The 23064-nt window shown below is 38.7% G+C and overlaps 1 protein-coding gene across 1 annotated transcript in view; it reads right to left on the minus strand.

The window, feature by feature from the left end:
- Positions 1–263: 263 nt before the first annotated feature.
- The window catches only part of wdr32 (WD repeat domain 32), a 67044-nt gene continuing 44243 nt past the window's right edge, over positions 264–23064 (minus strand). The window contains exons 5-7 of the mRNA XM_028805815.2: positions 9537–9638; positions 3435–3580; positions 264–1414 (exon numbers count right to left, since the gene is read on the minus strand). Of these exons, the coding sequence (XP_028661648.1) occupies positions 1046–1414; positions 3435–3580; positions 9537–9638 (617 nt within the window). The 3' untranslated portion in view covers positions 264–1045. The remainder of the gene's footprint in view (positions 1415–3434; positions 3581–9536; positions 9639–23064) is intronic.

Raw genomic sequence — 23064 nt, forward strand, 5'->3', positions numbered from 1 at the left:
TGACAGGCTGAAATTAATGTTAGAGACATGCCATCTTTCATTGCAGTGCGTTGGTTTTTCTTTTTCTCTTCTTAATAGTTCAAGCATGTAATCCCTTATAAAACTCGACATTCTCAGTCTAACTGCTTGCCTCTTCATACTACCCACGTAGGTGATTACGCAAGCAGGCCAGATAGGACTACCTCAGTTTTCAGATCTTAATCATTTCATTCGTCTTTCCCAGGAGTTACCTCACTGTGGCTTCTAGTGGAGGAAAAACAGAATTCAGGCTATATATTTATTGTTAATGATCTAAGACAAGAAAAGCAAACAAAAACATAACACAAATAGGTAAGCAATAAATATCACAATCTCCCACTTATATATCACATTGGCATTTAGAGAAAAGAAGGAAAAAAAATTGCATCTTATTTTACAATATAGGGTACATGAGCTCACTGCTGCCAGTATTTCCAGTTTAAGGCAAAATGAGGCAGTACTTCAAAATGTGAGTTTTTATGATGAGAAATTACTTTACAGGATAGTTTGGTCTTGCATGTCAAACCGCAAAAGTTACATTCAATGGTGAGGAGATAACTGGGATCCATATGCTGTGAGGCATGTTAAGACATTTGCAGTAAAATAATACTAAAGAATGATTTTCAGCAAGAGTCTGCAGAGTAGACAGCTTGCCTTCTTTGTCTGAGGCACAACTATCAGTGTGCAGACCAGCAGCAGAAGCATCACTCTTTAATTTCCAAATTTTCTTTATATCAAAAAAAAAAAAGCTGAATTATTGACATGTTGTAGCCATTTTAGTTCAGACAACAAACAAAAAAATGAAACTGAACTAATTAATTATGAAGCCAAAATTGTTCTTCTAAAGTGCTGAATGACATTGTGTATTCAAAAACCTGCAAAAAAAAAAAGGGGCACTAAATGACTTAAAAAGCAACTTCTTTCTACAAATTTGAAAAGAAATAAAAATGAATTATTAAGACCAGCGTCAGACACTACAAAGTCTTGCCAATGTGAAATAGCAGAAGGCGTCCTGTGGTAGTAACAGCTAGAACTTTGGCTGGTAGAGAGATACTCGTCCACTAAGGCACCCAGAGGCAAGCTGGCAGTGAGTGGGCGAGAACTTTGTGGTAAGCACCACATCACTGTGGGAATAAATGGAACGGATTTCCTTTAGACAGCTGGACTCCTTGGGCAGACAGTCTACCAGTTCACTGCACTGCTCGTCAAAAGCCATCAGGCGAATTCCATAGCCATAGGGTGAACAGATTAGACGTCCATCGGGACTAAAACACAGTTCTTTGATGTAGCCCCGGCCTACATTGGCTTCTTCAATGTAGTGGGTCAACTTAAGGGAACAGCGGGGAGAGACAGCTCGCACTGGAGTGCCTTCTTGGAATTCATAGACACATGTCCACTACAAAAGAAAGAAATAGTAATGTCATTTATACGCAGACTTTGTAAAGTTACAGTTTTAGACACAACAAGGATTTCATATTAAACTCTTACAATAAGAAGCCAAATAAAATGACACCTTTAATTGGCTAACTAAAAAAGGTACAGATCTGGGGAAGGCTCCATAATTTTTCTGCAGCACTGAAGGTTCCTTAGATCATAAGTAGGCCTTTACAATTCTTAAATTGAAAAAGTATGAAACAACAACTACTTCTAGAGTTGGCAGACTGGCTAAACTGGGCACTTGGGGAGGGAGAAGGGTCATGGTAAGTGAGGTGTTCCAAAAACCTAATGGTCACTCTGGCTGTGCTACGGAGAACATGCATGGAGAGGAGAGAAACTCCCAGAAGGACAAGCATCACTACAACACTCCATCAATCTGGGATTTATGACAGGGTGGCCGGATGTGACAGTGAGAGTCAGCCCCATGCTACAGGTGAGCCACTTGAACCCACTAGTCCTGATAAAGTACCCAAGAGATGAGGCAGCGGATAAGGACACAAAACACAAGCGTAGCAAGTGGTAGGTAAAACAGTGCCAGTGCTTTTATTAAAACAATCCGTCAAAAACAAACAGTGTGTAAAACAGTGCAGTCAATAAATAATTCAATAAAAAGAAGGTGTTCAGTGGAAGTTAAAATCAATCAAATAAATAATCCTTTAAAAGCGAGGTTAAAAACATGGCAGGAATCTGTCCTTTTAAATCAAGTCCCAAGTGCATCCCTTAGAACACATGCATCTCCTCAGCTAATCCCAAGCGGGTCACTGCAGCCGAGGAGACAAGTAACTAGCAGTTCAGTCCACCTTCTGCACCTACTCCTATGCTCAGACCCCTGCAACCTTCTGTGGCTCCAGCAGGGCACTATGCCAAGCCTCCGATTCCTGCTGCCAGGCTCGTGCTACCATGGGTCCATGGCTCCCCCTGCAGGATCTCTCACTGAACCGTACTCCCCTGCAGCTGCGCAGCTTCTCTCCAGCCTTCTGCAGCGAGTCGCTCCAACTGAGCACCGTGTCACTCGCCAGATCTGAGATCGCTCAACCGGAGTGACCTCCTTCAGCCCCTAAGCGTCGGTCACACGCTCCCCAAAGGACTTCCACCCAGCTAAAAAAAAAAGACACCTAAAGGACTCCCAGGCTGTTATAAAACAACATTCTCTGGTGGGATGTAACCAAGTGTGACCTGTTTGGCCTCGATTCTAAGTGTTATGTCTGGAGGAAACCAGGCACCGCTCAGCATATGGGCAATACCATTCTAACAGTGAAGTGTGGTGGTGCCAGCATCATCCTCTGGAGTTGTTTTTTAGCTGCAGTTACTGAAGGTTGTTTTTCAGCAGGAGGGACCGGCAGACTAGTCGAAGAAAAGAGAAAGCTGAACCAGAGTGTTCTGGACCTCAGACAGGGTTGAAGGTTCACCTTCTAACAGGGTGACAACTGTAAGTAAAAAGCAAAGGCAACAGAGGAGTTGCTTAGGAACAACTAATGGAATGTCCTCAAGTGGATCAGCTATAACTCAAGACTTAAACCCAATCGAATACCTCTGGAGAGACCAGAAAATAGCTGTTGACCAACAGTCTCCATCCAGCATGACAGAGCATGAGAAACTCTACAGTGAAGAATGGCAGAAAATCACCAAATTCAGGGGTGAGAACCTTGTTGCATCAGACCCAAGAAGACTCCAGGCTGGAATGGCTGCCAAGGCTGCTTCAACTACATTCTGACTAAAAAGTCTATAAATTGTGGCAATTTGACATTTCAGCTTTTTATTTTTTAATACATTTGCAAAAAATTCCTAAATCTTGTTTTCACTTTGTCATTCTGGAATATTGGGTGTTGCCTGAGGACTTAAAAAAATGACTTTAAATGATTTTAGCATAAGACTGCAAGATAAAAAATAGGAAAAAACTGAAGAAGTCTGAACACTTTCTAAATGTATTTAAATACACTTTCAGTGCGAACATAAACAGGATTTTGAAAATAACCCACCTCCTGGTCATCTGTGTTGCTTGAGCAACGTATCAATGTGGCCCAGCCCTTAGGATGCAGCTGAAGTGATGTGATACAGTTGCCCCGATCTCTTTCTCCTGGAATCTCAGGAGTCAGCACCTCTAGGCTGTTACGAGGTGAGCCACCTATTGCAGAAAGACCGTGAAGTCAGCATTACTGTGCAAGTCTAATAGTCAACAGGTCCTTATTGATTTCAGAATGTAATAACAAACTGTACTTTCTGCTGATATCACTGATTCAGTGAAGATTAAAGCATGAATGGCTGAATGGGCCACTTCCTTTAATATATACTTTCATAAGTTTTCTTTCTCACCACATTAGGAGGTATGACAGTTTTATATACAGGGTGAGCCAAAAAGTACCACCACATTTCAAACATTTATTCTACAAAAACACTACAAAATAAAATAAATTTCATTACGCCACAAAAAAGGGTATGCAAAATAGATTTTTTTTTACTGTATTTTAAAAATGGTGTCTTCAAGGTGGTGGCCATCATTAGCGATACACTCTTTGAGACGATTTCAGAATGCTTGCATGACTCTTTCACCCATTTCCAGGGGAATAGCGTCCTTTCGGCTTCAAGGTTTTGAGGTCAGTGTGTGTATACCTTCGACTTGAGATAACCCAACAAGAAGAAATTGCACGGAGGGAGATCAAGCGAATGTGAAGGCCGCGCAGGGAGGTCAGTTTCAACGGGAAACATCACCTGCAAAATTTGCATGGATCTCCGAGCCGTGTGAGCTGTAGCTCCATCCTGTTGACAACAGGCATCCACCACATCCATTTCTTGCATTTGAGGCTACAAAACGTTCTCTAGCATTTCAATGTAATGTTCTGAAGTGATGCTGACCGTTGCTCCCCACTCCTCAAAAAATAAGGGCCTACAATACCAAATTTTGCAACGGCGCACCAAACATTAACACACTCACTGTGCGGGGGTATCTGATGAAGTTCACAACGGTTGGTTTCAGCCCACTAGCGAAAGTTTTGCTTATTTATGCAACCATCCAAATGGAAATGTGCTGTGATGATGATGGCATCTCTCTACAGCTCTCCCAGTCTCTCTCAGAGAGTTCCTGCACTACCATCATTTTGTGTGGATGAAAATTAAGGTCCTCATGCAAAATCCTCCTCAAATATGTGATGGAAATGTCTAAGACAGGAGCACATCTAGGAGACTGCAAAATCGATGCCCTTGCAGCTTGGATGTTTTCAGGTGTTCGTACAGTCCGAGGATGGCCTAGAGACTACTGGAACAACATGTACAAGGTGCAATTGACGGCATTGATGAAATTCAGTAAATCAGTGAGCCAACTGCGCTTGAACTGGCTGCACACAAGCACACAGAGGTAAGCACTGATGCTCACAGGCTCAATCCCAGGGACAGTGAGGCTGCAGGGTGTCACGCTTGGGTCACAGAATTGCACAGAAACACAGGAGATTGTAGAGACAGGAACTTTATTCAGACACTTCAAACAAACATGTCTCTTTCAGAAGTAACATGAGCTCAGTATGCAGTTAGTTCTCGATTAAAGAATAGACAAACATCATAGGGGAGCACAACGGGGTATCCTCACAAGTGGCGCAGTGGTAGTGCTGCTGCTTTGCAGTAAGGAGATTGTGGGGTCGCTTCCCAGGTCATCCCTATGTGGAGAGGGCTTTGAGTAGTGAGAAAAGCGCTATATAAAATGTAAAGATTATTATTACTATTTTATTATTATTAACGGGAGCGGGACCCCCCAACAGGAGCAGAGGATGTCTGGGGGAGGAGAGAGAAACAAAGCAATCAGCCAAAAAGGACAGGTGCTGTTAAGGCTTTTAAGTATGCGTAGCGTCATGCGAGATGCATATCACGCAACAGAGCAGTCACAAGTAAGCACTTCAAGTAAGGGAGCAATGTGAAGGTAGTCGATCAGCATTTTTTAAGAGGGTTTTTTTGAGGAGCGTCTGTGTCTTCTAGGGGTGCGTTCAGCCCCCCTGCTCACAAGGGGCTGGCAGTGGTCATGAGCTGGCTGCTCAACAAATCTACGGCACTGACTAATCAGCTCCTGCGTGCTCGCAAATGGCACTGTGAAACGACTATAGCCGGTTAAGGCGGTTTAAGGGTTAAGAGGAACAAAAAGGAAAACACAAGAACACTCAGCTGGAGATGCGCCACAGTCAATCAGCAGCAAGGAGAGATGAATAACGCTGTAGCGGTCTGGTGCCGCTAAGATTCACACCGTCGAGAAGACAGTGATTAATTTATTTTTATGGTGGAGATTCTAGGGATGCAGCCAGCCTTGGCCCGACCTGCACGCACTCACAAACAGAGACAAAAACAAAGCAAACCAGTAATCAAACAGCAAAAAAAGAATGTAATGAAAACAAATGAAATAAATGAAAAAAACGACACCACCCCTGTTCCCCTTACGGCAATTACACATTAAATACAACAAAGCACAAACAAAACACACACAGTAAATTATGAAAAACGTCAACAGATGAAATGTAATGATGAAAATAGATAGTCCAGAGATCCGCACATTGAATGAGAATGTAAAGGCAGTCCTACCGCTAGTTCCTGAAAAGGTGAAGACGGGTGGACGGGTTCAGGAGCGCTCCTTTCTATGCAGGATGGCCATGAACCCACTTACAGTCCTCATGTACACAGGCAGACGCCAGACAATCCTGACGCCAACCACGAAACAATCCAGGACAAAACTAATAAGTACAGGTAACCCAACAGAAGGCAGGCAGACAGGAACTTGAAACACAAATTACAAAAACTTTTTTTTTTGCTTTTGGTAACCGGCCCCCATTTAAAAAGCCACACTGACATCCTTTGACCCCAACAGCCCCTGCACTCTTAGCAGAAAACCAATCAGAGCCACGGCAGGGACTGCTGGGAGTTGCAGTTTCAAATTCTATTGGCTACTTTCACCATCCCAAGCCACATTTTCCTCTACAGCTGCTTCCTGTTCTCTCTACAGTACAGTATTGCCACAAAAAAGGCCATACAAACTGCAGAGGATATTTGCGGTTTCCACTATCATTGTATGTTGACCCTGTGTTAACCTATATATGACAAATAAACTTAAACCTAACAATTATTAGATAGGTTCTAAGGAAGAATCTGAGAATGACTGAGGCCGCGAACTCTGAACTGCGACTTCACAGGAGTCTACTGCATTTCTTTTCTCTCTATTATTAAATGCAACTGAGAAGGCATATTTTATGTTTTCTTGTGTAAACATAACTAAATAAACAAACCTTGAATTGGCATTGCTAAACTGGCCCTAGTGTGTGTTTGTGGGTGGTGTGCTCACCCCACAATGTTCTGGTGTCCTGTCCAGGGATTGTTCCTGCCTGTTGCCTGCTGTGAGAGGCTCCAGCTTCCCAGCAACCCTGGCTCATGATAAGCAGATTTAAAAATGGCTAGAATGATGGATGGATTTTGGGCAGTACTACTGTCATTTACCCTTTCTTCAGTTTTGAGTTATCATAATGTTCTTTTTATAAATGAAGGAAAGTAATTTCAGAATAAAAGATATAAAAAGGAACTTGTTACAGGCCTTGAAATGTATGCCCCTAGTGTTTTACCATTTGCTAGGCCATTAAGACATGGGGGCTTTAAATAGGACAAAATTATATTTTTCTAAATAGCCTGGGGCAACATGAAGTCATTAGAGACATAAATCAGTAAAATGCTTCCATAAACTAATTTCTTTGAATACGTTTATGTAATTTGCATTTTCTTTTAATCTTAAATGACTTCTGTAGTAGTAGGGTGATGTACCATGTTAGCCATTATGGATGCAATGAGAAGTGAAGTAAAATGACCGCTTTATTGGCTAACTGAATTACATTATGCAGGCTTTTCAAGGCAGCTCTGGCCCCTTCTTCAGGAAGCCTCAAAAGCTTGCATATTGCAATCTGTTCAATTAGCAATAAAAGGTGTCATTTTGCTTCACTTCTCATTGAATGACTTCTGATATACTACAGGACATTTAAAGCTAAAGTAAGTGTTTTGTATAGTGAGAAGAAGAAAAAAAAACTTAATATACTGTATAAATATTTTTCTGTAGTAGCACTAAGGTGAGGCAGTAATCCACTGCACCTCTTTTTTATCATGTAATGCTAGCAACTAAAGTAGCACTGCTATAACACATTTTGGTTAAGAATGTAAAATAAGCATTGCAAATTAATGCAGACAGTTATAAAAAAAATACCTGCTTATTAAAATATACTTTCAATTATGGTATCAGTGTCCGCTATTTCAAGGTGTTTTTCTTCTCCTCAGAAGGAGGTTTCAATGATCTACAGTGCTGGTAAGGATTCTTAAATTTGACTTTCTGACGTTTACTTATCTAAGCAGACAATCTTGTATTGCATAAAATTAAAAGACAGACAAATGCACCAATAGTTTTAACAAGTGTGAGAATCTCTACAAATGCAGAAGTTCTGCTGAACCAAATTAGAAATTTTTTTTCTTGTGTATTACTGATTTTCTTTTAAAACAGTTTCATGTATAGGTCATACCTACAGGAAAAAATGCCAAAAATTAGCCAGCAGACCTCACTAAAAGAATAGCTTCGGACATCACTAGTGACTTGAGGTTTATTTATGCAAAAACTAAGTAACATACAGTAGACCCCTGTGAAGTCGCGGTTCAGAGTTCACGGTCTCAGTCGTCCATGGATTTTTCCTTAGAACCTAACTAACAAATTGTTAGCGGAAACAGCAAATATCCTCTGCCTTTTTTTTTATGGCATTTTTCATGGCAATATTGTACTGTAGAGAGAACACAAAGCAACCATAAAGGAAAAGGCGGCTTGGGATAGTGAAAGTAGCCAATCAGAGCGTTATTCAGTTCTCCTTGCTGCTGATTGGCTGCTGCTCTGTGACACATCTCCGGCAGATGCAGCCTAGCATTCCCCTATCATAACAGTTAAACGCGTGTAGCTATCTCAAGTGTTTCGTTGGGCGTTCTCGTGTTTTTCATTTTGTTCTTCTTAAAGCCCTAAGATGCCGCCCAAACGCCCTGCACCTTCTAACGCTTCTGGCAATGAACCTAAATGGCAGAAAAAGTTTAAGACACTCCAGGAGAAGGCTGAACTACTGGATTTGCTCCTGGAACTAAAAAGGTATGCCGCAGTAGTCACCTAAGGAGCTGTAAATCCTCTGCTTTGCTGTGCAGTCATTATCTTCATTACATACCTTCATCATACTGCACAGCTAATTCATCATCATCTTTAATCTCTATCATTCATTATTGGCAAGTACCCATACATTTTACTGTATTTTTATTAAATTAAATTATTACGTATTTACCCCATCTTATACCAAAGAAAATGACAGCGCATACCAAAGCAAACATCGGTATTTTACATTCTAGCACTGTGGGAGACACAGCAGTACAGTACTGTACAGTATACGGGTTTACCTGTACATTCTTTTGTTTAGGGTAACATATTAAGCTGAGTTTGAAATGAAATGAAAGTGTTTTGGGGGCATATTTAGGGTTTAAACTATAAAAATAGGCATTTATAGGCATCTGTTTGACCACATCCAAAATATGCAGTTTTTCACAATTCACGGGTTCTCCAGGAACGTAACCCCTGAGAATTTTGGGTGTCGTCTGTACATCTACAATTAGAGAAACCTTTTGCAGTCAGGAGCTAAAGAATGAATCTTATCAAATCCTCATTTTTATTTCTGCAAATGCATAACTCTCAATGGACTAATTATAGTACATTTCGATGCCACAATCTGTGAAAACAACAAATAAATTATTCAAGAAAAAATACACTTTCTATCAATAAACACAAGAACAGTTACCATGGAAGCTGAAGTCTTTGTAAGTAAATACAATGTTATTTATTAGGGAGCAAACACTGACGTTGTGGCACCCACTCCATGATGAACCACCTCAGCATCCCAAATTAGGATCCAAGCGCAGCTGTGCAATGGGTGACACCTCAGCACCACTAGTTCAAATGGAGTGGAACAATATATATATATATATATTTTTTTTTTAAAACAGTGGTTAGAGTGCCAATCCTGCCACTAGACATAACAAAAAAGCTTGCTATTTACCTTCCCGCTGTGATGAAGGAGATAATAGTTTATTTGAAGCCTGGCTAGAATCGCTGCTGTTTCTTGGTGAACCAGACACTCGAGATCCTGATGTAACATTGTCTAGAAAAACAGAAAAAACACAACATAGCATTCTGAAGAGCAGTGCTGTGAATTTTTTCAGGAACGAAAGGCGTGGAAGTATTCCAAACATCCATTAGTAAGATCAAAACATTTTTTTTTTTAATTTTAAGTACATTTTTCCATCAGATTATTTTAATTATAATGTAAACTCAAAAAGTAAAATGAACTTATGGGTACACTTGTTAAGGATAAACTTCACACAAATGTTAAAAAGGTTTTCTTCACACAGAGAACCATAGACACATGGGATAAATGATCAAGTAGTGTGGTAGACCGCAGGACTTTAGGGATTTTCAAAACTCAACTTGATGTTATTTTTGAAGAATTTAATGGATACGACTGGTGATGTTTGTTGGGCTGTAAGGAAAGTTCTTATCTAGATTTTTTCCAAATGATGCATATTTTACTCCCCAGTAGCCACAACTTGTGAGCTTATTGGTCTGAATAGCTGGTTCAAGTCAAAATTGTTGTAATGTTCTAATTTATGTGGAAATTTAACACTCTTGGTCTCAACAAAATGATCGTGCCTACTACGCTGTTAGAAAATTCAAGATGTACCTGGCCAAAAATCTGAACACTTCATCACTGACAGTCAAATTGCAAAGTTAACACAGTTTCTATACCCTCTAAGACTCACCAAATACTCAAATACAGAGAAAAGTTTACTATTGGATAAACAAATGCAGTTATCAAAGTCTGTTTTATGTACAGTACATCTGGAAAGTATTCATAGCGCATCACTTTTTCCACATTTTGTTATGTTACAGCCTTATTCCAAAATGGATTAAATTCATTTTTTTTCTCAGAATTCTACACACAACATACCATAATGACAACGTGAAAAAAGTTTACTTGAGGTTTTTGCAAATTTATTAAAAATAAAAAAACTGAGAAATCCCATGTACATAAGTATTCACAGCGTTTACTCAATACTTTGTCGATGCACCTTTGGCAGCAATTACAGCCTCAAGTCTTGTTGAATATGATGCCACAAGCTTGGCACACCTATCCTTAGCCAGTTTTGTCCATTCCTCTTTGCAGCACCTCTCAAGCTCCATCAGGTTGGATGGGAAGCGTCGGTGCACAGCCATTTTAAGATCTCTCCAGAGATGTTCAAGTCTGGGCTCTGGCTGGGCCACTCAAGGACATTCACAGAGTTGTCCTGAAGCCACTCCTTTGATATCTTGGCTGTGTGCTTAGGGTCGTTGTCCTGCCAGCTCTAGGAAGAGTCCTGGTGGTTTCGAACTTCTTCCACTTACGGATGATGGAGGCCACTGTGCTCATTGGGACCTTCAAAGCAGCAGAAATTTTTCTGTAACCTTCCCCAGATTTGTGCCTCGAGACAATCCTGTCTCAGAGGTCTACAGACAGTCCCTTTGACTTCATGCTTGGTTTGTGCTCCGACATGAACTGTCAACTGTGGGACCTTATACAGACAGGTGTGTGCCTTTCCAAATCATGTCCAGTCAACTGAATTTACCACAGGTGGACTCCAATGAAGCTGCAGAAACATCTCAAGGATGATCAGGGGAAACAGGATGCACCTGAGCTCAATTGTGATCTTCATGGCAAAGGCTGTGAATACTTATGTACATGTGCTTTCTCAATTTTTTTATTTTTAATAAATTTGCAAAAATCTCTAGTAAACATTTTTCAAGTTGTCATTATGGGGTGTTATGTGTAGAATTCTGAGGAGAAAAATGAATTTAATGCATTTTAGAATAAGGCTGTAACATAACAAAATGTGGAAAAAGTGATGCGCTGTGAATACTTTCCGGATGCACTGTATATAACAATTTCAAGATTAATCTTATTTAATTTTCGTTTGTGTTTGATGTCTATGTTAAAAACAAAAATCAAAAGATAAACTATAGACATATAATAAGCAATACTTCCTGCAACGCATAGTACAGGCAAAATTTGTAAATTTATCCATTTAAAAATAATCTACAAAAAAAAGTGTGCAAAAAGTGGAGGGGTTTGAATACTTTCTGAATTCACTATAACCAAGGCATTCCTGCATGTCTAAAGACATTTAAATGACAGAAGAATTGAGGGACATATTAAGATGGAAAATAACTAGCACTGAAGAACTGCACGCTAAAAGCCAGGTCTATAAATTAGTTTAAAATGGAAGGCTTCTAAATTCAAGGCATGATAAATAATTAAAATCGGCTCCAAGGTTGACCCCATAAGCAATGCAAACTTAAATTGCTCCAGCTCTACTTAGTATTAACAGGCTTTTATGAACAGACAGACTTTAAAATGCTTTGGAAAATGCCATCATGTTCAAATAATGAATGATAATTAAAAGCACAAATAATCCAGTACTTACGGAAATACAACTATTCTAATATTTACTTAAATACAACTGAAAACACTTCTATACAAACTGTACTATATGTGTGTGCTGTGTGATAACAAATACAGTAATAATAATACTAAATAACAAACAAAAAGAAATAACCAAAGAATTATTAGTAATATTGGACTATATGCCAGTGCACCCGAATGTCTCAGAAATGAAGACATACAATAACACAAATATTTTAAATCAAAACCAATGAATAAGCAACTAAGGATTAAACTATCAGGCGTAACCCTTTCAGTACACATTTTCAGGTGAATACCAGCAATTACTCAGTTGCACATAAAAGTCTGAAATCCAGCGCTTGCAGTCGTTAAATATGACATTCTACCCAACTTGAAATTGTGCAGAGTGATGCCAGACTTAGTTGTCTCAATGTCTGCTAATCAATTATTGTTCTTCATTGTATACATCTGGATAACAACATTAATATTCTTTTTTTTTTTTTAATTACTTTTATTGTAATCATTCATTCAAATCAATCAATTTTTACAAATAATGGGGCTGAAGAAAAAAAAAACAAAAAAAAACAAGTCGACCCCCGTCCCTGAGAGAGAGAGCATGGTCAACAGAGTAAAACTTAAGGCTTGTAGACATATCTAAATTTATGAGTTTAATAGACCAGTAGAGATGCATGGAGAGGAAAAAGAGATGCAGAGATAATTGCTTCCTCGGTGCTTTAAGAGCTTATTCTAAAATTTTATTGATTACATCCTGCCAGGTTTTAAAAAAATTCTGTACTGAACCTCTAACTGTATATTTAATTTTTTCCAATTACAAATAGTATAAAACATTGGTTACCCACTGACTTAAAAGAGAAGCGTTAGGATTCTTCCAGTTTAGCAAAATAAGTCCACGCGCCAAAAGTGTAGTGAATGCAATCACAGTTTGTTTGTCCTTCTCCACTTTGAACCCATCTGGAAGAACACCAAACACAGCTGTTAATGGGTTAGGAGGAATTGTGACACCAAGGCTGTCTGAAAGGCACTTGGTCCAAAATGATGTTAATTTGGTGCAGGCCCAAAACATGTGACCCAGTGAGGCTGGGACTTGACTGAAGCGTTCGCAGGTTGGATCTTGCCCTGGAAACATTTTGGACAGTTTTAGGTGAGACAGATGTGCTCGATATATAATTTTGAGTCGAATAATTGTATGCTTTGCGCATATGGAGCTTGAGTGAAGTCTCTGCATTGCTGTTTTCCACTCCTTTTCTGATATAGAGATCTCTTTCCCATTGTCCTCTTGGATCTTTGAAAGGGAGGGACTGTAAAATAATTTTATATATTGCAGAGATGGTGTCTAAGTCCTTGAAATTGAGCAATATTTTTTCCAGCGTGAATGAGGGTGCAAGATGAGGAAAATCGGGCAGGTTCTGTTTAACAAAGTTCCTAATTTGAAGATAGTGAAAGAAATGTGTATTTGGAAAGTTAAATTTGGAATGTAATTGTTTGTAGGATGCAAAGATGTTGTCTATATATAGATCTCTGAGCAATTTAATCCCAAATCTTTTCTAGATATTAAAAACTGCATATGTTTGCGAGGGTTGAAAGAGGTGGTTCTCTTGCAGAGGTGCCACAGATAAAAGATTCTCTATCTTAAAATGCTTTCTACACTGGTTCCATATTCTGAGTGAGTGAAGCACAATTGGGTTATTAGTATATTGCCAATACCTTGTATTTATTGGGGCACAAAGCAGGGAATATGCAGGATTTTACTTTTATTGCGGACCAAGCCAGTGTATGTTCATCTACGTTTGTCCAGGTTTTTATAGCTTGTATGTTTGCTGCCCAGTAATAAAACTGAAAGTTAGGTAGAGCCATGCCACCTTCTATCTTAGGTCTTTGTAGGGTCACTCTTTTGATACGTGGATGTTTTGAGTTCCAAATAAATGAGGTTGCTGTTGAATCTAATTGCTTAAAAAACGATTTATTGATGTATATTGGAATGTTTTGAAATAAAAAAAGAAGCTTAGGAAGAATACTCATCTTAACTATGTTAATTCTCCCAGCTAGAGCGAGATGAAGGGTTGACCATCTATGTAAGTCTTGCTTAATTTTTTCCATACAGACAGCGAAATTTTGTTGATAAAGAGCTTTGTGTTTACTTGTGATGTTTACCCCTAGGTATTTAAACTTTAAATATTCTTTTACCACTTTATCCAAATGTCTGTTCAATGACTACTGCACTCAGATCTGTTTTCTACATGTCAGTAACTCAGGAAAATTAAAGGTGGGTTCACTTAGCAATGTGTAGAAAACTCATTCAAGTCTAATTGTCTACTACCCTAACCAGGGTTTGTTAATAGTTAATAGTTTCTTAATTTATTTCAAATAGACATGTATCCTGAAATGATTTACTTTTAGTCTTTTAAAATTATTATACTCCTACTACCTGGGCCACTTCATGATAGCTCTTAAATCACAGCAAAACCTGGAGGAAGGTTTTCTTTAATTGTAGCAGAGGGGCAGACAGAAATAGACTTATATAATATTTAGGTATTTCCATCCTACAGTTCATTTAAAATGCTGCTACAAGAATCATAAACAGACAAGGGAGTTAAGTGTCTACACTGGGTTCCGGTTAAAAGCTTATTTCAAGATCCGCCTTGTAACAAATTCAAGATCATTGTCTCTCCATTTGACCTTACCCTATTGATTCCTAAACTTCAGGGTGAACAATTTGCACACAAGATGCAGGCTTTTTTTTTTTTTAAATAAAATCACTGGAGGCAAAGTACAATTGTAGGACTTTAAATCTCTAAAAGGTATTTTCAGACTTACAGTCAGTTTGCTTTGCTTCAAGTCAGAGGCGTTTCATTGCTTTGTTTCAATTCTCAGTTATTTCGGTTGTATTTCACACTGTAAACTAAAAATATCCATAAACACCCTGTGTGTGAGTCGTGGACATCTTTCATTGGGCAGAAACATTTTTTACTCGGGAAAGAATATGGTGGATATTGGCAGACCATTGCATTTTCCATAATTACTATGCTAACTGGAAAACTACTTGAAAATTATACTACTAAGTTTATGCACTGAAGGACATGTTTCAAGTAGCCAAGACAAGTTCTGCTGATGGCACACACCAATGTGGTTCAGTTTTATGACAGTAGACTTATCACACAAGTTTCATTTAACTAAATGATGCACACTGGAGAAATTCCGAAAGACTGGAAAATGGCAAACATTATCCCGTGATATAAAAAGGGTGACCGGGCAGACCCAAGCAACTATAGGCTAGTAAGCCAAATGTGCATCACAGGAAAATTAATGGATGGAATTATTAAGGATAAGATTGAGCAGCACATGGCAAGAACAGGAGTTTTACTGAACAGGCAGCATGGGGTCAGATGAGAGAGGTCATATTTTACCAATATGCTTGACTTCTGTGAGAAAGCAACAAAAGGGTATGATCAAAGTGGAGCAGATGACATTATTTATCTTGACTTTTAGAAAGCAATTGAGAGGTTGGGCACCAAGCTAAAAGAAGTGAGAGTTCAGGGTGAAGTTTGTAGATGGGTGCAAAATTGGCTCAGATGCAGGAACCAGAGGGTTATGGAGCAAGGAGCCCTATTAGACCTGGCTGATATTAAAAATGGTGTTCCACAGAGGAACTTAAGTAACACGCTGGTTAAGTCTGCAGATGACAACAAGCTAGGTGGATCATTTGGAATATGTTGAATCAGTAAAGGACAAGAAAAGCATGCAGGCTTTGGAAGATTTATGGCAGATGAAACTCAATGTCAGTAAAGTATTACATGTAGGAAGTAAAAAAATGATTGATTTGAATACACAATGGGTGGTCTAAAAATTGAAAGTACGCCTTCAATTTAGGATTTAGGAGTTGTAGTAAACTCAACATTTAACACTATCAACTGCCTGATAGCATTCAGAAGCTATTAAGAAGGCTAACAGAATGTCAGGTTATATAGCGCCCTGCTGTGTGGAGTACAAGTCCAAGGAGGTTCTGCTCAAGCTTTACAGAACACTGGTGAGGCCTTATCTGGAGTACTGGGTGCAGTTTTGGTCTCTAGTCTACAAAAAGGACATAGCAGCACTAGAAAAAGTCCAGAGAGTAGCAACTAGGCTGATTCAGGGGCTACAGGGGATGAGTTATGAGGAAAGATTAAAACATCTGAGCCTTTACAGTTGAAGCAAAAGGAGATTTAGAGGAGACCTGACTGAAGTGTTTAAAATTATGAAGGGAATTAGTACAGTGGATCGAGACTGTGACTTTAAAATGAGTTCAACCAGAACAAGGGGAAATAGTTGGAAACTTTTGCGAACACATTAAGGGTAAATTTCACACAAATACTAGTAAGTTTTTCTTTGCGCACAGAACCACAGATACATGGAATAAGTGACCAACTAGGGTGGTAGACAGTAAGACTTAAGGACTTTCAAAACTCGACTTGATGTTATTATTGAAAAATTAAATGGATGTGACTGGTGATGTTTGTTGGGCCGCTAATGTTGCATATTTCCTCCCCAGTAGCCACAATATGAACGTAACCTCAATTTAGTATAAAATAACACGTCTACTTTCTTAACTCTTGTTATTAATGTTTATTTTGGAATGCCTGATTAACATTCCCCAACATGTCACTGTTAGTGTGTGCATTGAGAATGCTCCATCTGCACGCATGGTATATTCATGGTGTAAGATTAGGACGTTTGATCGGTGGTCTCACACAGCACTGTTGTTCGTTTCTGTATTTTGCTCTGATTGAGCAAGTAATTGTGCAAGTTGTTCTATCAATGTGAATCGTGTTATACTTTTATTGTTTAGAATGCTTCATGTTAATCCTTGATTCATTATGCTATAAAGGAGACTGCCCAATTATCGACAGATGATGCTACCACAGCATGCAAAATGTCATGCATAATGCACAGTATTTCATGCAGTTAACTCAGTAAAGTGCTGGATCACGTTCAGGCCTCATGTGAACTGCTCCAGGGTTCACTTTGTACTGCACCAATGTCACCCATTCCAGAGGGTCTTGGTATGATGTTTTGGTTTGCACCAGAGTGTGATTGGTGTGTTCATAATTACCTAAATGAACCAGACTTTCAGGGAAATCACAGAGTTTGAATAAACTGGTCCAGATGAACAAGGTTTAAAAACCTCTCAAGATTATCTACCACTCAATATCTCAAATTTTAAACAAAGGCTGAAGACAAACTACTTTTTCTACTTTTACTGAAGCTGCTGGTGTGGATGCTGATATCCTATAAGGGTCTGTCAGTTATTTTGTAGACTAAAACGGGACCAATTACCATGGCAGATTGTTATTAACGAGATTGTTACTAACTAATCTTTTTTTTCTTCGCTGTGCCCTTCAGTAGTGTTTGGTGTCTTTGCCGTCTTTTCCAAATCACAAGGGTTTCAACAATGACAGGTTCTGCATTAAACAACCTATACAATTCACACAGAATGCAAAACACATTTTATTGACCGCATAATTCAATTCCTGGTGCCACAGTGGTGCAGTAAACAGTGCTAACAATGATAATTAACTCTGTCAAAGTCCTTTGTCAGGTTAAATGGCGACCTCTAATGGCAGAATATTAGAAACACTTGTAGAACTTTTCTTACATATTTCCAGGTGAAAGTTCAGGCTTTGTACTTCATTCGTTCCTTTGTTTACTTGCTGCATGTTGTGAGAATAGTTTGTCCTTTTCTCATATCACTTGAGCCATTAATGCTGTGTGTCATTGCGGAAAAGTAAGTCTATCTTCTTCTATAATACGCTACCGTGGCTGTTCGCTTGTCTGTCCAGGATTTTAAATCACCTGTAGCTCGCAAACCGTTTCACCTACTGACCTGAAATTTGGTACACATATACTACATGACGTCTACTATCCACTTTCGGGGTGATTATTTTATTACTCTTTTTATTTTTATTTTATTGTAGAATCAACTCTCGGCAGCGCACAGCAGGGCGGCCATGCGGCACATGCGTACGGGTGCCGTTCTCATTCCCTACCACCTTCGCTAATCATTCTTGAGGCAGATTGAAGACTTAAGTGCCAGATTAAGCGAAAGATTAAAGAAAACATACTAAGTAATTGCAACACAGGAACTAACTTAATCAGTTTTAACGCGAAAAGATGCCGACAAAAGAAAAGAAGAAGCGGGCCGCTAGGGTGGAGAAAAGAAGAGCTACTCAGGAAGCAGCAAGCACATTAACCTCTGAGCAAACGAATGATAAACGTACAGAGAAAGAGGAGGAATACTATGAATGCTCAAGTCAAGTGTATTCACTGCACGTTATCGTGCAGTGCGCCGTTACTGGTTATAGATAATTTGATATAAAGAGGTTCAAATGTTTGTTAAACTTACACGTGCAGAGTACTTAAAATGTGTTCAACAATGTGACTTAGTGTATGTATTTAATTTTGTTTACAGACCACAGCAACAGGAATTAAAGTGCTTTCTGAGTTCAGATTGCGTTTGAAGTTATTCCTTACTTCGATATTTGGAAAGAAGAGTTTACAACAACGTTGTGCAACTTGGAGTTAATAGTGGCACCACACGTGGCCAGACATCTGATGGTGTCTACTGTCGTTTGTACTTTATCTCACCCATGTTTCTTACACCAGCCTGTCGTACCACGGCCAGCCCTTATTTATAAACTCTATTTGCCATATACTATTTCTTGCAGAAGGAATTTGCCATTTTTTGCATACCCCAACATACTCTCTAGTGACACGCAGAGAGACGTTTGGGGTCAACTATTTATACAATTACAGTTTAAGGGCCTTATTCAAGGGCCCAATGGGGCACTGCAGGGATTTGAACCGTCAGCCTTCCAGTTACTAGCACAGATCCTTTAGACTGAAAGCAACCTCTCTGCATTAAGCTTCTGCCTGATGATTTTTATTTGTATGGACACTCTGTGTTCTCCCCATGTCTCCTTCCTCCGTGTACTTCAGTTTTCCTCCCACATCCCCAAAGTTGTGCAGTTAACTGGTGATTCCAAATTGGCCCTTTGTAACTGTGAGCACGGGCATGTATGCGATTGGAACCCATAATCCAGTAATGACTCTATGTCCATGAATTGGATTAAGAGGGTTTGAGAATTTGTATGCAATTTTCTTTAAAGAAGGCTGTAAAAGTTATTTAAGAATTACTCATGATTTGTAGAAGAGGCAAATGTGCTTCTGCAAATAAATGGTATTTGGTTTCCAATGAAGCTCATTAGGATGTTTGGGAAGCGGCTATTTTTTCTGAAGCTGGGGAAAAAAATTACAGAAAAAAATGGTTATCATTAGAAATCTAATCTAATTTTTTCTACGACAAAATAGCTCAGAGCATACAAAAATTCATGCCATTCTGAAAATGTTGGCAGCAAAAAGAGCACAAGAAACAAGTACAAGTATTTTTTCTTTCTTGAAAAACAAAATCATTACTGATATTTTATTGATCGTTACGTTCATTGTTTTCAAGGCTGCCAATAAATATTGAGCTTACTGCACCAATAGAGTATAGCATGTTATATCGACTGAAAATGTCATTTGATAGACTTCTGTCTTTATTTTTCCCATGCATGCTTTCATTTGCTTATTGAAAACAGTTTTCTCTGGTGACTTTATTTTCTGAAAATATTTAAAAATTGTTTTGGTTCAAATACATCCAGGTATAAACATTAACAGTACTGCAATATAAACAGACTAATTCAACAGCATTGCTATTCACACAAAATAAAAGCCGCCATTTAAACCTGTATGGACCAACTGATTGGTGTAGTTTTGTTTCTGCTTTTCTTTGTTAAAAAACATAACCGCAATGACAAGACAGTTTGGGGGAATGACTGAGCAGAATATGGTAGCTTTGTTAACGGCATTACTGTGATTGAGCTTTTCATTAGCTGACAAGACCTATTGTTGGTAAACCATAACTCAATTTAAAAAAAAATAAAATAAATCAACTGATCAACAGACACGGCCTTTGAATCAAATGAAAACCTTAAAATGTTTTTTTCTTAAGTTATTGCAGCAAAGTTGTCATACAACTGTATCATTTTTTCTTAGTAATCTCCGTGGTGTTCTATACAAGTCCTCCATTGCTTACAAGGTGCATGGATTGCTTTAGAGAAAGTCTTTTTTATATACACTGTAAGGGATGGATTGGCATCCCAGTCAGGATGGACCTTGCTCCCTTGTCCAGCCAGGAGGCCAAGATAAAGAATGGTCAGTGAGGGAGCAACAATACTCCCCCCTTCTGTGCCAGGACTTGGTTACAGAAGGTGCCTCCTCAGCAGTTACTCCAGGGCTGGCATCCCAGCAGCCACTGAAGGACACACTGGATTGCATATTTCTTTCAATGCATTTCTTTCTGTATGAAAGCAACCTGAATATGGCAGCATCCAATGTGTTTTCAGCACCCTGCAGACATGTGGCCTTCCAACTCTATGGGGTTCTTCAGGACATGTTCTTCCTTTCCCTAAGTGTGCAGAAGGTCCCGCAACTGTGGAAAACATCCTGTGTGGTCCCAGTGCCAAAGAAAAGGCTTGATAAGACAATGTCAATAAACACACACCACGGTGGCGTGTTTCTCCTCAACTTAATAGCACAGTTCTTTCTCCCAGAATGCAACTCTGGAGACTTGCACATGTTACTCTGCACTCCTGAGCGAATCCTACTTAGTATGCAAACAAGCTACCCAAATTGCCTACTTGGACTTGTGAAATGAACAGTCCATTCTTCATGTGCATCAAAAAAATCTTCGTATATTATCCTTCAAAGCAAATATGTTTACTGTTACACAGCACTGTAATGAAAAAATGTCTTCAATCTTTTTGGAATTTTTTTTGTGCATTACTAGGGTCCTCTGCCCCCTGCTCGCTTCGCTCGCCCACACCCGGGTTTGGTTATCCAGATATACAATTTAAAGAGATTGTTATTTTCATGGAAATAGTTACATACTCTTTTGATTCTATGTTGCATCGCTTCTCCGTGATCATAAATATACACCTGACCAAATTGTGGTTTCTTCGAAATTAAACTTGTCGTAGCTTTAGTTGTTGCGGGAACACAGATTCTCATAGCATATATTCCACTATTGTGTACATGTACGTTTTGAGTATTGAATGATGCGAATGTGAAAAGATTATTGTAGACTCGGATAGTTTGCCTGTAGTGTTAGTAGATTTCACTTTCACCAAACAACAAATCTTTTAATTCTCGCGGATACACCTCTTCATTGGGAGGCAACACTACTTTTCCCTGATGGCAACACGAATTAGACGATCTACAAGTCTCCAACTTAAAGTTTAAAGCTGAACAATATCTACATACTTCACTTGTGTCCATATATTCGATCTCTTTTTGATTTTCCATTATTTCACAGAGTAATAATTTCAGTTTGTTTGTGCTAATGCGATCTTTACCTTCTTTTTTTTTTGATACTTTCGAATTTTACTACTTTCATAATCTATAACTTGCTCTGCATGTGTATCGCGCCATGTTTTTTTTTTTTTTAGGAGCCTTTCGAATTCCACTGCTTTTATAATCTCTAACCTGCTATGCATGTGTATCACACCAACGTTTTTGAACGTCCTTATGAAGTCTTTTATTTCTGACCCCAATTGGACCTACAAGGTTTTCAATTCCACTTGGTCTGGGCTGATTATTACTTTCCTTATTTTTCAGAATTTGCACATAGCTGCTCTTTCTTCTTCGCTTAGTCGTTGACGTGCCATCTAGAACGTATAACATTTTTAAGAGCCGGGAGCACATGAAGTGTGTCTGCCAAAAGCATTCCAACAACTGAGAGGTTAGATGTCCGTGATCTTGTTTTAAATTGTAAGTAGGGCGTGACGTGCAAAAGTGACCATCTTACGGGTCTTGCTTCCAAAGGTTGTAAAGTCTAGTCTCGCAGGACGTGAAAGTGTCTTTCCGAGAAGATCACGTCTCGAAGCAAGATTTTTTTATTGTAATAGACAGACATGGTCCTTACTGGCCCAATACACAAATGTCTCAGACTTTGTGCATTATGTTCCCAAAAAAAAAAAAAAAAAACCACACACAGGCAATTAAATGTTAAATTAAAGCATGCTCATGTGAAAACATCATATATTTAATCTTTTTCTTTTATACAGGTTTTTTTTCTAGGAAAACCTAATACATAAAAACACTAGCAATATCGACATAATACTTATCGGTAATTGGTCATCTTTGCTGCCCCAGACATCAATATCATTATTTGTTTAAAAAAATCCATACCAGTCAGGCCCTACTCAGGAACAGCAACGCCTCCTGGTCTTTGATCAGGACATCAGAATCAGAATTGTCAGAACTCTATCATATTCCACCCAAATCACCCATGGATAATTTTCTTCAGTATCAAGAAGAAACCTAATTTAAACATGCAATAATACTAGGGAAACGCATTTATAAAGTAACTGCAATCTCATTGTTTTACAATAAGATAACAATTACATAAAATTGTCATCCTTTCAACATTTTGTCATACAATTGGTCATGTCATGAAAAAGCATTTTAGTAAGAAATATTCTCATTATAATTTATATAATGAAACAAGCATAGTCAGATCATCACAAGTGTTAAATACTAGATGAAACTACTAGCAGTGCATAATAACTTGCTAAAGCACTAGTAGGAGCTCCAAAAATTTAGTATATAAAAATCCATCCTCACTTCTTTGGTAACACTTGTTATTGTAAAGACTGTTATTTGTTTACTCTTATTTAACAAGGCTTTAACAAAAGCGTCATTTGGTATTAATAACACTTACAGAGGATTAGTAAGATGGTTCGTTATTCATCTGTGTAATGTGACCTACTAAAAGACCTTCAATTCAGAATGATCAGCAGTGGCTTAAACGAGACATTTCCATTGATATTGCATATTTCAGTGTAAGACATGTGAATTCTTTATATTCATAAATCATTTTACCAGTGTATCAATGGCTCTTAACACGCCATACTGCACACAGATGAATGACTTTTCTTTTATTTAAACGTCTATGTCTGTCTGTCTGTCTGTTCCGGAAGTGAGAGGTGGAGTCAGGGTT

The sequence above is a fragment of the Erpetoichthys calabaricus genome, chromosome 7 (genome assembly GCF_900747795.2).
Source record: "Erpetoichthys calabaricus chromosome 7, fErpCal1.3, whole genome shotgun sequence".
Lineage (NCBI taxonomy): Eukaryota > Metazoa > Chordata > Cladistia > Polypteriformes > Polypteridae > Erpetoichthys > Erpetoichthys calabaricus.